Genomic DNA, 16,672 nt, shown 5'->3' on the forward strand with positions numbered 1-16,672 from the left:
AGGCAGGAATCATAGAATCACAGAATCCCAGGCTGGAAGGGACCTCAAGGATCATCTGGTCCAACCTTTCTTGGCAAAAGCACAGTCTAGACAAGATGGCCCAGCACCCTGTCCAGCCAAATCTTAAAAGTGTCCAATGTTGGGGAATCCACCACTTCCCTGGGGAGATTATTCCAGTGGCTGATTGGTCTCATTGTGAAAAATTTTCCTCTTGTGTCTAACTGGAATGTCCCCAGGAGTAGCTTGTACCCATTACCCCTCGTCTTTTCCATGTGACTCTCTGTAAAAAGGGAGTCTCCATGTTCTTTGTAGCCACCCTTTAAGTACTGGAACATGGGGATAAGGTCTCCCCTCAGCCTTCTTTTCTCAAGGCTGAATAGACCCAGTTCTCCCAGCCTTTCCTCACATGGTAGGCTTCCCAGGCCTTTGATTGTCTTTGTGGCCCTTCTCCGGACCCTCTCCAGCCTGTGCACATCTTTTTTGCATAGGAGGGACCAAAGCTGTACACCGTATTCCAGGTGTGGCCTGACAAGCGCCGAGTAGAGAGGGATAATGGCTCCTTTATCTCTGCTGGTGATGCCCTTGGTGATGCAACCCAGGATCCCGTTGGCTTTCTTTGCCGCAGCAGCACACACACCGTTCACTCATATTGAGCTTGTTGTCCACCAGAACCCTCAGGTCCCTTTCCACAAAGCTGCTCCCCAGCCAGGTAGATCCCAGCCTGTGCTGCACTCCTGGATTAGGTTTTCCCAGGTGCAAGACTTTACACTTGTCCTTGTTGAACTTCGTAAGGTTCTTGTTAGCCCACTCTTCCATCCAGGTCTTCCTGCAAGGTCGCTCTCCCTTCCGACGTGTCCACTTCCCCACTCAGTTTGGTATCATCGGCAGACTTCATCAGGGTACACTTGATCCCATCATCCAGACCCCTAATGAAGATATTAAACAGCTTTGGGCACAATATTGATCCCTGGGGGTCGATACTTGTGGACCGCAGGACCCCACTCGTGACAGGCCGCCAGTTTGAAAAGGAGCTATTTACCAGCGCCCTCCTGGTGCGGCCTGTCAGCCAGTTCCCCACCACCACACAGACCCCGTGTCTAGACCGTAAGGCATCAGTTTCTCTAGGAAGAGGCTGCAGGAAACTGTACTGAAAGCCTTGGAGAAAGCCAGGTAGCCAACATCCACCTCTCTTGCCCCACATCAACCGAGCAGGTTACTTTGTCGTACAAGGTGACCAGGTTTCTCAAGCACCATTTGTCCTTGGTGGATCCGTGCTGGCTTTTCCCAATAACATGCTTCATTTGACTTGTGGTAGCCCCCAGGAGATTCGTTCCATAACTTTCCCAAGACTGATGGGCCTATAATTTCCTGGATCCTCCTTTAAGCCCTTCTTGTAGATGGGCGTGACATTAGCCTTCTTCCAGTCTTCTGAGATGTCCCCCAACCTCCACAACTTCTCAAAGATTATGGAGAGCGGCCTCATAATGATGTCAGCCAGCTCTCTTAACACCCTCGGGTGGATAACATCAGGGCCCATCCATTTGTAGGGGTCAAGCTCCTGCAATGGCTCACATTCCAACTCTTCCATCACTGACGGTGGGTCTGTGCTTGCATCAACCTGGACGTTTGTTCCCAAGGCCTGGGGCTCGACAGTGCTGGTAAGGACAGAGGTGAAGAAAGTGTTGAGACCCTTTGCCTTTTCAGCACTGTTGGTGACTAATTCACCTCTCCTGTTTAAGAGCGGGCTGATATTTTCCTTCTGTTTCTGCTTGTTGTTTATGCACCTGAAGAACCTTTTCTTGTAGTTTTTTGATGTCTCCGGCCAATTTCAATTCGAGCTGAGCTTCTGCTTTTCTAACTGCACACCCTGGCAATGCCCTTGTAGCTCTCAATGGGTGTTCGTTAGCTTTTCCATCTCTGCTACGCTTCTCTTCTTGTTTTGAGCAGACTCAGAAGCAAGCCCTGAACCCACGCTGCTCTCCCCAAAATGATGCACATCCCAAAAAAGCGATGCACTCTCCCCAAAAATGTTGCACTCCCCAAAAAAGTTGCACTCCACTCCCCAAAAAAGTGATACACTGCTCAAAAATCAGCCATGCTGGACTTAGCACCTGAACATGCTTGGCATGGTGAAGCAGCAGCCAGGGGACAGCTGAGCCGTGCTCTCCGCCATGGATATCACCACGAGGAGGGTTTAGGGAGCACAGGAATGGGGATGGAGGTGGCAGCAGCCCCAGGGCATGTGTGTGCAGGGACGGGGATGCTCCTCGGTGGCGGTGGCTGCTGAGTGGTGCCAATGCGGCTCCTCCACCCGGTGCTTCCCCAAACATGGCTTTTCAGAGCTCCTTCCTTCCTGCTGCACATCCAGCTGGCAGATTTACCTCTTCCTCATGGCATCTTGCTCGTGAGATCGTAACCTGCCCTGGGTGGGGAGTGGTGGATGAGCCGGCATCAACAGGAGGTAGGGCCTGAAGCCCCTCCAGGACACCCCACCGGGCACAGCAGTGGTGATTTTCATTTTGGGACGACGCTCAGTGCAGCACGTGCTGGGTTATTTCTCCGTTTTATTTTTATTTAAAGCTTCTTGTGGGATCCTGCCCTCACTGAGGGTGGGGGAACCCCCGGGGAGGCTGCCTCCACACAGCCTCGCCAGCCCTCAGAGGCCACCACACATGGGTGGGGTCGAGCCCATGCGGCCAGCCTGTGCGAGGGGAGCAAAACGTGCAGCTGCTGCCCAACCACGCACAGAAAACCGTCACTAACGACTTCTTCCGTGGCTTCAGACCAGACTCCCGGACCCTGCGCTGGCAATGGGTCTGTGCATCATCTCGGGCATGAAAACTGATCCCGGCATCCAGGCAAGGATGCATATGGTGAGCCGGGGAGCAGCCAGCCTGGGGTCATAGCTGTCCCCATCAGGGACACAACTGCACTTTTTTTTTTCCCCTTAGGGCAGCACAGGTCCTAACCAGAGGCGAAATAACCCCCCACGCCAAGGCCCTCGGGCCAGGGTTCTGCTGAAGCTGAGCCGGAGGAGGGCCGGGCTCCGGCGGCCGGTCAGAACAGGAGCAGAAGCGGCTGATTCCCCCTGCTGCAGAGGGGAAGAGAAATGCCGGGGAGGTGGCGGCTGCCCCGGCCACACGCCGGGGATTGCAGGGGAGCGGAGCAGCGAGACCGATGAGTCAGAAGTTTCGGGCACAATGGGAAGCGCGGGCTCAGCAGGGACAGGGACGTGCCGGGATGGGGCCTCGAGGCCGCCGAGCTGCATCGCCATGAGCAAAACCTCCTCCGGGGCAGGGCGCAGAAGCAGCCGGAAGAAACGTGGCTTTTGCCCGCCTGGTTGCGGTGAGAGGAAGGAAACGGGTGAACTCATGGCGGCGCGCGTGGAGAGCCATGCCACGCGTCCTCCCCGTCCTGCCAGCAGCCAGACCGGCCACCAGCGTGGAGCTGCCTACACTTCCCAGCCAGCGCTGGCAGGGCACCAGGGACCACATCCCAGCTCGGCAAGAGCCGTCTCCAGCCCGGCTGCTTCCCCAAGACGTCCCCACCTCCCTCCCGCCCACTGCTGTCTTCTCCCTTTACACAGTCTTTTCCTTTTTAAAAACAAAACCAGCAGAGCAAACCCAGAAGTGCAAGAGGAATAAAAACATAACCAAGCCAAAGCAGGAGCCCTGTATCGCCACCCGCTCCAAGTCACCCCAGCAAGCCCTCAGCTGCCCCCATGTCCCACATGGGAGCTCGCGAGGGCAGGAATAATCAGCACACATTAATTGCAGCCATGAAGATGGAGGTGCTGCTGGCAGGCCGCGCAACCTCAGGCACACGGGTCTCTCAGCTCGCAGCAATACGAGAAACCTCTCACGGCAAACCCAGGGTGGACTCAGCCATCCATCCCAAGGGGCAGTGGGAAGCATCCTCCAGACGTATCTCTGAAGGCCAAAAAAACATTTGCCAGAATTGCATCCGCCACTTTCTGCGCTCACCGGCACCTTCCTTCCCCCTCCCATGGGATGGTGGCTGCGAGGAGAAGGGGAGCCTCGGAAGAGGCCACTGAACTGGGACACCAGCATGGATCACCTGCACCATCACCCTGCCGAGGTCCTGGGTGACTCTGCAGGGCTGGGAGCACTCACGCATACTCACAGCTGAAAACCACGGCTGCGGTTGCCCACCAGCGTAGGAGCAGGCACTCACCAGCATCCTTGCTGCAAAAAACCTCATGGTTTGCTCAGCAGCAGAAAATAAACTTTCTTTTTTAGTTTCAGGATGTGAAAGGAGGTAGCTGCTGGACTGTGAGATGGAGGTCTGACGGCTTCCCCGCCCCGGGGATGACAGGGCACCATGTTGGCAGCGAGCCCTCCGCAGACTGAACCGACGCCGTTTTGGGAGCTGGGGGAAGAGGCAAAGGCTGCAATTCTTCTCTCTGCATCCCGCATGCCGGCAGCCATGGAAGCACACGGTGCTGATGAAACCCTCTTCTCCTGCCGCACGCTCGCGGTACCGTGGCTGCAGCACGCACCGGGTCGAGGAGCCGCATCGGCACCACTCAGCAGCTACCGCCACCAAGGAGCATCCCCGTCCCTGCGCCGCCGAGCAGCCCCAGGTCAGGCTGGCAAAACGCCTGGGGTTTGAAATGCCGCTAACGAGGCTGGCAGTTGCTGTCTGTGTCCTCCTTGCCAGCATCACGGTCACCCTCCGGTGCCGCGCCTGCCACAGTGCCCAGGGAGTCTTGCCCAGCCCTTTTGCAGAAAACAGACAAAATTGCTATGGGTTGGTTTGTTGTTTTTTTTCCAGGCAGGGCACGTGCAAACAGGAACCCTGTGCTTGTTCTCTCCTTCAGATGGGCACAGCCCACCTCTTGGGGACCTACGAGGCAGATGGCAAGTGTGGCTGGGGGGGGGAGCCCCCGTATGCAATCTCCCATCGCCGAGTGGGCGAGTTTCGGCGTTGCTGTTTGCAGCAGCTCCTCGGCTGAGGCTCGGGAAATAGCACAACGGCAGAGCTCAGCCGCAGGTTCCAGGGCATCTGCTCCCTCTAAATGAACCAGAGACACAGTTTAACTAAATGAGCCATTTACCCACTTACCGAGGACCCACTGCAGGCCGCAGGAGCAGATCCGCCATAATAAAAAGCCTTTTCTAACACTACCTCTTAATGCCACAGGCAAGAAGTATCAGTTTTGAAGAGGCAAATCCGTTTGTCCAGGATTACATGCCACAGAAAATGATTCTACAGCTGCAGAGGACAGACCTTCCCAAGCGAAGCCACTGGCCCTGTGGGACACGTAGGCGGAGGGTCCTGGCCCCACGCAGTCCCGGGCGGCTCTGCGGCAGCACTGGGGGACGCATGGGAATCACTCGCGGATGGCCGGATCCGGATGCCAGCGCACTCCGTGGCAGCTACCCCGTGTTCTGTGCTCTTTCTAGGAAAGGAAAAAAATAATCGCGGAGCGTCAAGGGTCAATCTCCTGAGGTCCCGCAGGTTTCTGAGCTGTGTCGTGACTAATATTGTGACAAGAAGCAATCAGCGATTTATGTGGCTGGTGCTGAGCTGGCATTAAACGCTGTGCTCCATCCCTGACCGCATCCAGGCGCCCTCGCTGTTCATCTAAGTGGAAGTGAAAAGCTACGCCGGCTGCCATAGCAAAGAGTAAGCAGCCCAGCAGAGCCCCGGCGGGACCACAGCACGATGGCACTGCCATCAGTGTCGCTGAGACGCAGGTGCTACTGGAGGGACCGGGCAGGAATGAGCCACTCACCAAGGCTGGGGTCTGACCCCCGAGCACGAGGCCGTGCCGTCCCGGCACACGAGCATCACGGCTCTCCCGTGGAAACCACCTGTGACCGCCACACCCGCAACCCACACAGCGCGTTTCCCATTTGAGCTGGTGTTGAAATTATTGCAGAAAATTATCCATTATTTAAGCGTGACGCTCGGCAAACGCCCCGGTTTCCCAAACGTCTCCGCCTGTGACTGGCAGCACTAAACCAGCTCCCGCAGTTGTGGCACAGGGCGGTTTGCTGCTCTTCTCCTGCAAGGGTGTAATCAAATTTTGGCAAGACGACGCAGAGGATGGGTACCCAGCTCGGGCACCACAGCTTCGGCTCTGCCGGCTCCCGCAGCAGCCAGCTTGCAGGTGGCTGCACGCCCGTTGGAGCCAAGGGAGGGATGAGCTCTGGGGCAGATTTGGGCTGGCACGGTGTTGGCAGGGATAGGAGTTGTGCTCAGGAGCGCCTGCTGCGCCCCAGCGGCCGAACCTCGCTGGAGACCCCGCGTTTATGGGAGCAGTGCCGACACACTCTCCCCAAGGGGACAGAGCCGGGACAAGAAGCCAAGGGGACAAACAGGACGGGTGAGGCCGGCAAGCTGCAGGACCAGCATCTCTTTCACAACCCATTTACCATGAGGGCCCCACACCCGTCCCCAGTTACGAGCAGCAATCCCCACACCATGGCAGCCGCCTGCCCTACAGCCACCCCTCCCAGCCACCACAGAGCTCAGCCCCGGCAGAAAGATCCCCATCCCCTTTCCAAAAGCCCTTTCCCCCCCCCAAAAAAGCAGCCGTTTTATCTGGTGGCTCCAGGGACAAGACGCAGAGAGGCGGCAGCTGCCGCGCACGTGACCTCCTCTCCCCGCTGCCCTGGTTAGCGGCGGTTTCCTCTCCACAGAGGCCCAGCAGCGGCAGCAGAAGCGGTCGGGTTTTACATCCCCCCTCGCAGTGGGTGCAGCCGGTGACGGGGAGATGGGGCGGGGGGTGATGGGACCCGGACCCACCACCCAAGGTCCCCTCTCGCCCGACAACGTTCACAGCTTGAGCCCTGCAGGCTTGAAGCTGAAGGCACGGAGGAGCGGCTGGCAGCTGTGTGCGGGGAAGAGAAAAGCATGACTTCCTTTTTGCTTCTGAGCGAGAGATCGGAGCCTGTATATAAAAGGAAGTGCTGAAATCCCATGCCCCAGAGATAAAACATAATTATTCTGTTGGCACCAAACCCCTGCGAAACGCTGCTCCCCCCACCCTGGGGGGCTGTGGGCAGCGAAGAGGCTGCATCTGCAGGGAGATGCTATCAGAAAACAGCACAGCTCTTGCACTATCCTTACAGCACACCTTCGGACAACTGCTCCAAACAAGTTTCTACCAGGGAAGTCACGCTGGCGTAAACACGCCAGTAAATATCTTCCTGCAGGCCACTGGTTAATTAAGGAGTTCTTTTCACGACAAGTTACCAAGTAACGTGTGCGGTTACGACAAATTACATTCTCGCTTTGCTGTGCATTCACTAATCATGGCTGTTGTGCTTTGCGAGGCAGGGCAGCGTTTTATGGACCGTGAAGTTTGCAAGGAATGCTCTTACTGGAGATAAAGGGAGCTTGAGCTCAGGGCAGGTCCCCGAAAGCACCCACGTGACTGCGAACAGGGCTCCCCCAAAACCAACAGCTAAGGTTTTCAGAAATTCAGGAGATTTAGCTTAAATATTCAGGTTTCTGAAGTAGGGACCACTCATGCTGTGTGCAGCATCAGGAATTGTAACAGGCCATTATAATCCACGTCAAGCTGCACCCCTGTCGCAGCAGACCTACTTTCAAAGCACGCACTTGGGACTGCGGGATGACGCAGGCAGCCACGGCCACTTCCGCTACAGAGCGGAAGACATTTCCTTTGAAATTAAATCTCAAAGCCATCACTGCACAACAAGAGGCAGCTCGGCGAGGAATACCGACAACAATAACGAACCTGCTCACCAGAGTTGTCTGAAGGTGTCAAACTTCAACGTTGCAGATCCTTACACCAGAAAAGCGCAGGTGCAATTAAAAGGAAGAACAATTTCATGCAGGCGCAGGGACCATTGGCATGTTTTATCTGTGAAGTACCTACCATGACAAGATTCCCAGGACCTCTGCAACACTGGAGGGACACGCAAACCGCAGGCTGAAGAAACCACACCCCACCATCCAAGACCCATCTCAAGTGCCAAAGTTTTATTGACTGGCTATCCTGGGCTGCGTGATTGACCCCGCTCGCAGTTTTCTCCTCACATAGCCTTCGGTGCAGCGTCTTCGGATCTGCTCTGTGAGCACCCGGCAAGCCACCTGCTGCTCCAACCAGCGGCTGCCCAGCAGAGGTACCAGAACATGCACCCAGCACTGGTCTGGGTGAAGCTCTGTTGCCGTTTTCTGCCTTCCTCTGCCTTGGCCTGCAGATGCCAAGAGCTCACATCTGTCCGCTCGGAAGGTGCTATCAGTGGATCTAGTCTAACGAGCCCACTTCTTCTGGCACCTCATGCCAAGTCCACCGCCGAGAAGCCGTTCTGCAGATGAGTCACAAACCACACTGGAGACAGTCCCTCTGTGGTGTTATTCTATACCCTCTCCCTCTCCTCCGGAGCTCTACCAGCTGCCAGAGGACAGATAATGTGGTCAAAGATCTCACGATGGAAAATTCTGTGAAGAGATTTTAAAAAATGTACGGATTTTGAAGTGATATGTTTTTGTTTAAGCATTGGACCCACATGTTGTGTCAGCACAATATGCAAAAGACTTTCTTCAAGCATAACTGTCTGCCCCATCAATTAACCAAAAAATGATCTAATCAACCGCAACAGCCACTAAGCGCCACCTCTAGAGACCGGTTTTGGGGAGAGGGCTGTACAGCAGAGCACACAGTACTCAGAGCAGCAGCAGTGGGCATATTATTTTTATTACTTCGGTGCCTTAAAACTCCGGTTTTGAGATCCCACTGCACCACAGAGTGCGGAAGCAGAAGATAAAGTCAGCATGCAGCTCAAGGATGGTCCTGCTGAAGACAAAGGCTGGCACCTGGCAGAGCGCTGGGTTTCAGGACAAAGGAGCTCCTTTGTACAAGTACAGTTCTGGCCTGTAGCTTCACAGGGTCCCTAATGGTATTTCACAGTCAGTTTAGAGCTTCACCCCTGGAACGTTCACACTATGCCAAGTAAACAGCAGCTCTGTGAATTCCTGGCAGCGTTCGCTGCGCCAGTTGAATTAACCTACCGTTTGTTTCCTGCGGATATTCATGATATGAATGTCTTCGCTGCGATACTCCTCATCATGCTTATCCAGGGGAATTTTTTCCAGCTCAAAGTCCATCTGAAGCAGCTGGTTATCAGACAACACAGAAAACAATTCAAATGACACTGACTGCCCTTCTGAACTAAGCATGCATTGAGACACGTTCAGTTAAAAAGGTCCCGCAATATACTGCACGAAAGCAAGAAGCCTTAGGACGCTGGAACCACCATGCTCAGACCATTCCACTAAAGGCCTCTACAAATGTGCAAGACATTTTCCCCCTGTTGCAGCACGGGGCGGGGGGAATCTTTCCTCATTTTTAACTACTCCAGTGCCAATTCAAAGCTACAGACATCTCGCGACATTTAAGAAAAATCTAAAAGCTGTTGACAAAACATTTTGCTTCCTCCAATCTCCAAAGCACTAAGCCAAACCACAGCACCTGCCTCTGTCTGCCAACCCTCTCAACTGGAGGGAAGAGGGGAAAAAAAGCATCGACTCTGCAATGTGCTCAGAAGATTAACTTGGCTAAACCCTGGCAAGCTAAGGAAGGAAATAAATTATGAGAAAGCAGAAATCATCCAGAAACACCTACACCTATTGTGTTTATTGTGGGAGCGGCACCTCATCAGAGCTGATCTCAGTTATAGCAATCCTCCTCACAGTCAGGTCCCCGCAAGAGTTCGAGGCATGGCTAATTATCAAAGAGGTGCTTTTATTAACACGTACAAATCACCCTGGAATTTTTGCCCTTACCCTTTTTTGTAGTGCTATTATTTCATATAATCCAATACTCCTGCACAAGGGCTGCTTTTCAGCAGACTTGACAGGTGCAGAGTTAAATCCCGCACTGACGGTCACCCCACAGCCTCAGGGGGGATTCAGCTGTTACCTGTGTTCCTTTTCCTTACCCACACAGAAGATACAGCTGGACTATTTAATTATATCACCTATCAATGCTCTCTCAGTAGAGAGGGTAAATTTTTGCAAAAGCAGCTATACCACTTAGGAGAGTCTTGAGTTCCTGGAAACTTTACCCGAGTTTTCCCTCTGCTTTCAGTGGAACATGCCAATAGAAAATATGTTTTCACCAGACTAATTTTTAATCCTCCCAATAACCTCTGGTAAAATCAAGATGACCACTGCAGAAATGAGGCAGCAATTCACTTGCTCCTACAAAAATTACTCTATTTTGATTTTGACAGGTATTGCCTCACATACAGTGGTTCTTTTTCAAATCTGGAAGGTATCACAAGCCAGCAAGGCTTTTAACAGCCTGTGCAAGTCTGGCTGCCTGGATCAAAAGCATCAATACAGTTAAGCTTAGTAAGGCAAGAAAGGTTAGTTAACCTTTTGAGGGAAGGAAATCTCAGTAAGCATCCAGAAAGTCTGGATCCAACTGATAAGTTGGACAATAATTTCAAGAGTTACCATCCAAATTTTCTGCCCTGACTAAAGACAAATGTGCTCTCCTGCTACAAACTCTATGCTGTGCAGTCTACCTGAATTTGTACGTGTAGCAACTGCTGTTGATGTTCAGCTGATCCAATACAAAGACCTCCTGTATCCAAGCTATTTTCCTAGCGTTCAAAAGGCATATGTTAAAAAACACTCACCTCGAAGTATTTTCTCTCAATTTCAGGATTCTTTCCCATAGTCCTCTGTTCGTAACAGCACAAGACGCACGTATCGGGGCCAGTAAGGTCCTTCAGTGTCTTCAGTAACGGTTCTAATGACTGCCCAAAAGAGGTTAAGTATTTCCCACTTAGACTTCACGTTCATTTTACTGGTACAATACCCTCTAACTACAGAAAGTCTTCACCCAAGAGAGAAGTTTCCAGTTTTGCTTTTCAGGGAGTTATTTTTAGTACTTTATCTAGGACAAAAAGAACATGGGGGCAAGCTGGAAAGCAGAGGAGAAAGTGAGACTGCATAGGATTTTCACAGACTGACCAAAACTAAGCTAGCATCAAAGCCAAAAACATCCCACACTGCTGAGCGGACATTTCCTCAAAGCACACAAGAATGACTATTTCTTGACATATTTCAAAAGTGACAGTTTTCTCAACCAGTCTTGGAATACGGCCCAGTTCCAGACCACTACGTATGGAAACAGGACCAACATTCAGGGAGCCAATGCAAGGGGCTGGTAAGACCATGGAAAGGGCACTGGGACATAGGGTTCTTCAGGTCACTTCTCTTTTCTTGCAACTTCTGTTAGTCTCTGTGCACATCTTACAGAGCTCCAGCTCAGGGGATGGGGCAGACTACAGCAACCACTTGGCTGGAGCAGTTCTCCTTTTACCTTTCCAAGGGAAGTGTGATGAGAACCCAAACGGTGCAGACAAGGCACCATTAAACTTCACTCACCAATGCATCTGCCAGTGCACAACTATCAGTCACAATGTTTTGTTTCATACTTCATTCCCAATGCAAAAAAAAAAAGCGGGGAGGGGAGCGCAAATATACAAAGTTTGAGGTTTTTTTAAACATAAAAAAGTCCCTGGTTGAATCTCAAATAGCCTCAAATCTGTTAAAAATACCTTTTCCAGCCCAATTCTACACATTCCTCTAAACCATGGGGACCAAGACGCAAGCACAGTATTTATTTGAATACTTCTCATGTTAAACCCACGCCCTTCCCAAGGAAGCTTTCTACACGGGTTTTGCAAAGTTCTCATTTACCTCCTCGTAGTAAATGCAATCAGCCATTAATATATAATCGGGGGGAGGCTGAAATTCTGTTACATCTTCACCCCTAAAAGGAAGCAAAAAAAAAAAAAAAAAAAAAGGTGAAAACAAGCTTCAGCAATAATACAACACACACTATGAAAGGACCAAGCATCAAGCTAACTATCATGTCCTTCTACCGAGCTTCCAGTGTTTCCAAGTGCACTTGGCAATTTAGCAAAGCAAGACCAGACGCCCCATTAAAGCCGAAGGGAAACAGTAAAGGATCATACAAACCATTTCAGTACCTTGGCTCGCACTGACCCTGTGACCAGATGTTTGTTGTTCTCTATATTAACCATCAACAGCTCCTGCAGCTCCTCCAGGTCGGTGACCGTCACGTTTGCCCTGTAACACACACGGGGTTACGGCCCAACCCAGCGGCACCAGCCCCCGGCCCCTCGCCTCAGCGCGCGGGCACGAAACACGCGTTTTGCGAGAATTAAAAAGATTTCACGCAGATAATACAACAAAGGGGGATAAGGGGCGGCGGGAGAAAGAGGTAGCCAGCGCTGTTTCCGCTTCGCTCCCGCCCAGGCAGGCGGGGAGCGGAGCGGCCCCGGCCGTCCGCAGCCGCCGGCCGGCGCCGCTCACCCCAGCGTAGCCGCCATGATGCCGACGGCGCCGGTGCCGGCGCCCAACTCGAGGACGTCGCGGCGGGCGAGGGGACAGGCGCCGGTCTCCAGGAACTTGGCGAGCACCAGCGCGGCGTCCCACACCACGCAGCCCACGCCGCCCGCCGCCCGCTGCTCCAGCCGCAGCGCCGGCCCGCCCCGCCGCTCTAGCTCCCGCACGAAGCCCGCCATGGCCGCGGCACTGAGGCGGCGCGGCCCCTCCTCCCGGGGCCGCCCCGGCGAGAGGAAATGGCGGCCGCTGTTAGCTCCTTCGGCTCAGCGGTGCCCGCGGGGCGCTGGGTGGCGATGCCGCCGTCCCTCCAGCCGCACGGGCAGCTGCGCCTCGACCCCAGCCTCTCCCCTGAGGTAGCACGAATCCCTTAGGCAGCTGTTCCACGTGAACCGCGCCCTGACCAACTCCCCTGTACAGTTGTTAAGTATATGACTTAAGTATATTCTGGGCTACCCTTGCTTGACATTAAAACGGCCTCCTACTTGGTTTTAGTGCTTGCTGGCAGCACAGGAGCAAACGCAAAGCCGCCGCGTTAACTGGCTGGGAAGTCACAGGGGGGAACACCAGCAGCCGTCGCTCTCTGGGTACTGCAGCCTTGTGCGTGATCGCCCCAAAGTCAAGACTTGCCTCAGAGAAACCCCCATGCAGGAGCTCACCCGGCAGTAAGTCAGACCTTGCTGATACAGCCCATCGCTTTCAGCAGAGGTTAAGCAGACGTTAAACGCCAGTCCGAGGAAAGACAGCTGTGAAGGAAATTTTCCAGGCGTGAACTGTGAATTAACGCACGGTGACTCAAAATCTGCTTCACAAGTTGTTCAGTGCAACCTGTAACACTGCGGACACGCAGCCCCACTTAAAGCCACAAGATTGCCGGAAATCATGGGTGTTGCAAACCCTCATCCAACGTTTAAACTCATAAAAAGGTTTTAAAAAAGCAGATGAATATGAGTTGACTGTGCATCAACGTTTTTAAGTGCAAAGGCTTTTGATTTTTCCTTTGGAAATGTGGAAGAAAGTTTTTATAACTTTATTTCCTAGCGTTTCTTAATAATGCTTATGCCCTTCCCCAGGGAGGAGTTACTGCATTTGCTAGGGATGCGGAATGGTACACTCAGACCTGTGGTATACTTTTGAAAATCGGAGTAAATCTGGAGAAAAAAGAGAAAAGATGGTTATTTTTCTCCCTTGTTTTTGATCTGCTAGACTCATAGCACCCAAAGGGGTTATTCTGGCTCCAGAGCAGGGGGAGATGCTAGAACTCAGTAACTCAAAATAGGATCACTGAAAACAACTAGAAAGATGTTTCTTTTGCTACTAACTGCCTTCACATTCCATCTGTTTATCTGCACTTTTCTGAGGGAACTGCCTTCTCCCACGCAAGCCAACTTCAAACCCAGCAGTTCCACATTTTTCCCCCTATAGCTTTTTCCCCCCCCCCCTCTTTTTATCTATCCCTCTAATTATGAAGTAACTGAAATGTTAATTTATTGCTATCTTGGCATTCCCTCGAACCGTACTGGTGGGAATCTGACTGCCTTTGACCACGGCCAAACATGTTACTTTAGGAACGTGTGTTGCTGTACCCGCTGTACTTCATGCTGCTGGCATCGCTGCTGCTGCCCTGCCTTGGAATGCTTCTTTGTTTTTGTATTTTCCAACTCCTCTTATGCTTGGACGATAGCTTAATTGTGTGGTAAGTTACCCAGAAGCAAGGTCCCTTTTCTGAATCATGCAGTGATTTATGTATTTTAGGTTAACTCCAGAAGTGGCCCTGTAAAGGTTTGAGTCATGTTTCACATATGGGAAATGCGGCTAGGAAGGCTGTTTAGCTGCTGCCTTCTAGCACAAGTTATCTTGTGTTTTCACATTATTGTCCCCGTTCAGAGATGTAAGAGGTTCCTGCTCTCCTCTCCCCTCAGCCTCCTGGAGCTTTACTGTCCCAGCACAGCTGTTGATCAGTGTGTGTGGTGATGCTCCAAGCCCAGCCTGCAAAAAACCACAGGATCTGTTCCCATATCCATCTCAGAGCACAACCACGCACAGTTGAAGGGGCATTGGGGGAGAAGAGGAGGGTGGCCAAGGAAGGCGGAGGGGTCAGGGACCTGCTTAACAGGACCTGCCACTGGCAAAACTGGCAAAATAGCAACGTGGACTCACAGGCTCATGTCTGTCCCATGGGTCCCTGGCAGAGGATAGGTCCTGGAGAATGATGACTTAGGCTTCAGACTTCAACTGCATCACTGTTTTTCCTAATCAAACCATCTGGGCTCCACTGAAAGTTGTGTTTCTTTTTCTCTGGCTTTAAATGTGGAATTTATAACTGCAGCCCAAAAGCACTCTTTCACAATCAGGTTTAAAAGAAGGAAGTGTTTCACAGCCCCCCAACTATTTTCATAGGCTGTCAACATTAAATGTTAAGTTGGCACCTAAAAAAGGCTGAGAATGGCACCCTTGTGCAGCATCATTTCAAGGTTAACACTAACAAATGTAGTCTTCTGCCTCCACAAGTTTAAACTCTCCTCAAAGTCCACCACAAACCAGAACCTCACAAAGGTCTCGATGGAGGCAAGGACTTTGAGATGCATGGAAGCCACTACTAATCAGCAGATAGTCAGCTTAAAATGATCTGGTAAGGGCTTTGCTGAGTCAGGACCAAAATATAAAGCTACGATGTGTTTTAATAGGGGATATTGAAAATGCTCCTGGTCTGAGCACTTGTACAGGAAGGTATAAATCTGACATCTATATATTCTAAAATTTGGGAGAGGATTTTTTTCCTCTTTGACAACAGACAAAATGTAAAAGTCTGAAAAAATTATTACTCATCTTCTAGCAACAGCTACTGGTGAGGGCTTCAGAAGAGTTAATACAAGGAACTAAATAAAAAATTTCACTTGTTCAGCTTATTCTGCAGATGACTGGAACAGTGAAACCTGACAGCCTGCCTTTTCTATGTAGACAGCATTAGGGGAGTACTTCAGTGGGCAGGATTTCACCACCAGATACCAACAGAAGAGTTCTTCCCAAACTTAGAGAAAAGAGCATGAGCTGTGTTTTTACTGCAGAGGAAAAACCATAATCAAGGCATAGTCTATTCCCTGCACTCCCAGTTCATGCATATCAAATTTTGGACTCATTGAACATTATTCTTGCAAAGTGAAGAGGCTCTCCTTTATAAAGTGTGTTCTGCCCCTTGCAGGAACGGCCCTTAGGTCAGACCTCGGACAGATTCTACCCCTCTCTTCCTCCTCAGGAAAGGAGCATAAGGGGACAAGGCAGTAGCAGAAGACTGTCCAAGAGACAGACGGCAAGACACATCTTCCCAGGAGAAGAAAATCAGCACCCCTCCCTGGGCCTCTCCTTATCCAGAGGGACTGCCTGAGACAGTGAGAGGCTGATGAAAAGTCAGAATGCAACCGGGAAGCCCAAGCTGCTGCAAATCCCACCACAGTGCCCTTTCTCCAGCCAGGAGCCAGAAAAAATGGAAACCACTTCTCCATCTAGAGGGGCTGAGGCATTTGATGGGTTAGTAGGTGGAGGGAAAGGTTAAGCTGTCGTTATCAGGCCCAACTGCAGACCAAAGGACAACCAAAGCTAAGAACAGCAGCACGGAGAAGTGCGGCATTTTTTATTGCCGAAGACTTACTAAATGCAATTTGCCACTTTGTCCCTACAAGGAACACGCACTGCTCAAGCTCTTAAAAATTAAGACTAGGGTGATTTATTAATCTTGTTAAGAACTCTGATACAAAGCACAGTAAAAGGCCACAGACCAAGTAAATAAAATGTGGCTTCTGGCCACTTTATAAACGCTGCTACAGTACTACCAGTAAAACAGACTCACTCTCACACCAGTTCAAACAAGTAGTTCAACTGGCAAATAAAAGTTCCATTCACTTATCAGTTTAAAAAGTTTAATAAAGCTTTAAGTGTTTGCTGGTTTAAATGCTACCAATTTCCAAAATGGATTCACGATTAAGTTAAGTGAGATCTAAAGAAAGTTATTAGGTTTGGAAGGCAAGACTGTTCCTAAGCCAGAGGAAACACTTCTGACCATATAAGATTGCAAGAGTAGCAGACTGTATTATAGGCCTCAAGTCACTTAAATTTATACAGGTTATTAGCATTATCTGTAAATATACAATATAAACAATTGTACATACATGGCATATAGCTTTGTTCTCCAGAACAGTAGACAACTCTTTAGCTTAAGACATCTTCGCCTACCAAAACAAAAAGGCACATCTGAACAAGATGCATGCTAAGTACTAGGGATCCTTTCCAATAT

The 16,672-nt window shown here is 51.2% G+C and overlaps 1 protein-coding gene across 1 annotated transcript; it reads right to left on the bottom strand.

The window, feature by feature from the left end:
* Positions 1 to 1,297: 1,297 nt before the first annotated feature.
* VCPKMT (valosin containing protein lysine methyltransferase) lies at positions 1,298 to 12,563 on the bottom strand (the record flags this gene model as incomplete). The annotated part of the gene is made up of 7 exons (XM_082000949.1): positions 1,298 to 1,655; positions 2,382 to 2,422; positions 9,010 to 9,114; positions 10,644 to 10,763; positions 11,713 to 11,785; positions 11,995 to 12,105; positions 12,352 to 12,563. 7 exons carry the CDS (start codon positions 12,561 to 12,563, stop codon positions 1,298 to 1,300), a joined length of 1,020 nt encoding a protein of 339 aa, XP_081857075.1.
* Positions 12,564 to 16,672: the final 4,109 nt, after the last annotated feature.

The sequence above is a fragment of the Phaethon aethereus genome (genome assembly GCF_964289735.1).
Source record: "Phaethon aethereus genome assembly, chromosome: 5".
Taxonomy (NCBI): domain Eukaryota; kingdom Metazoa; phylum Chordata; class Aves; order Phaethontiformes; family Phaethontidae; genus Phaethon; species Phaethon aethereus.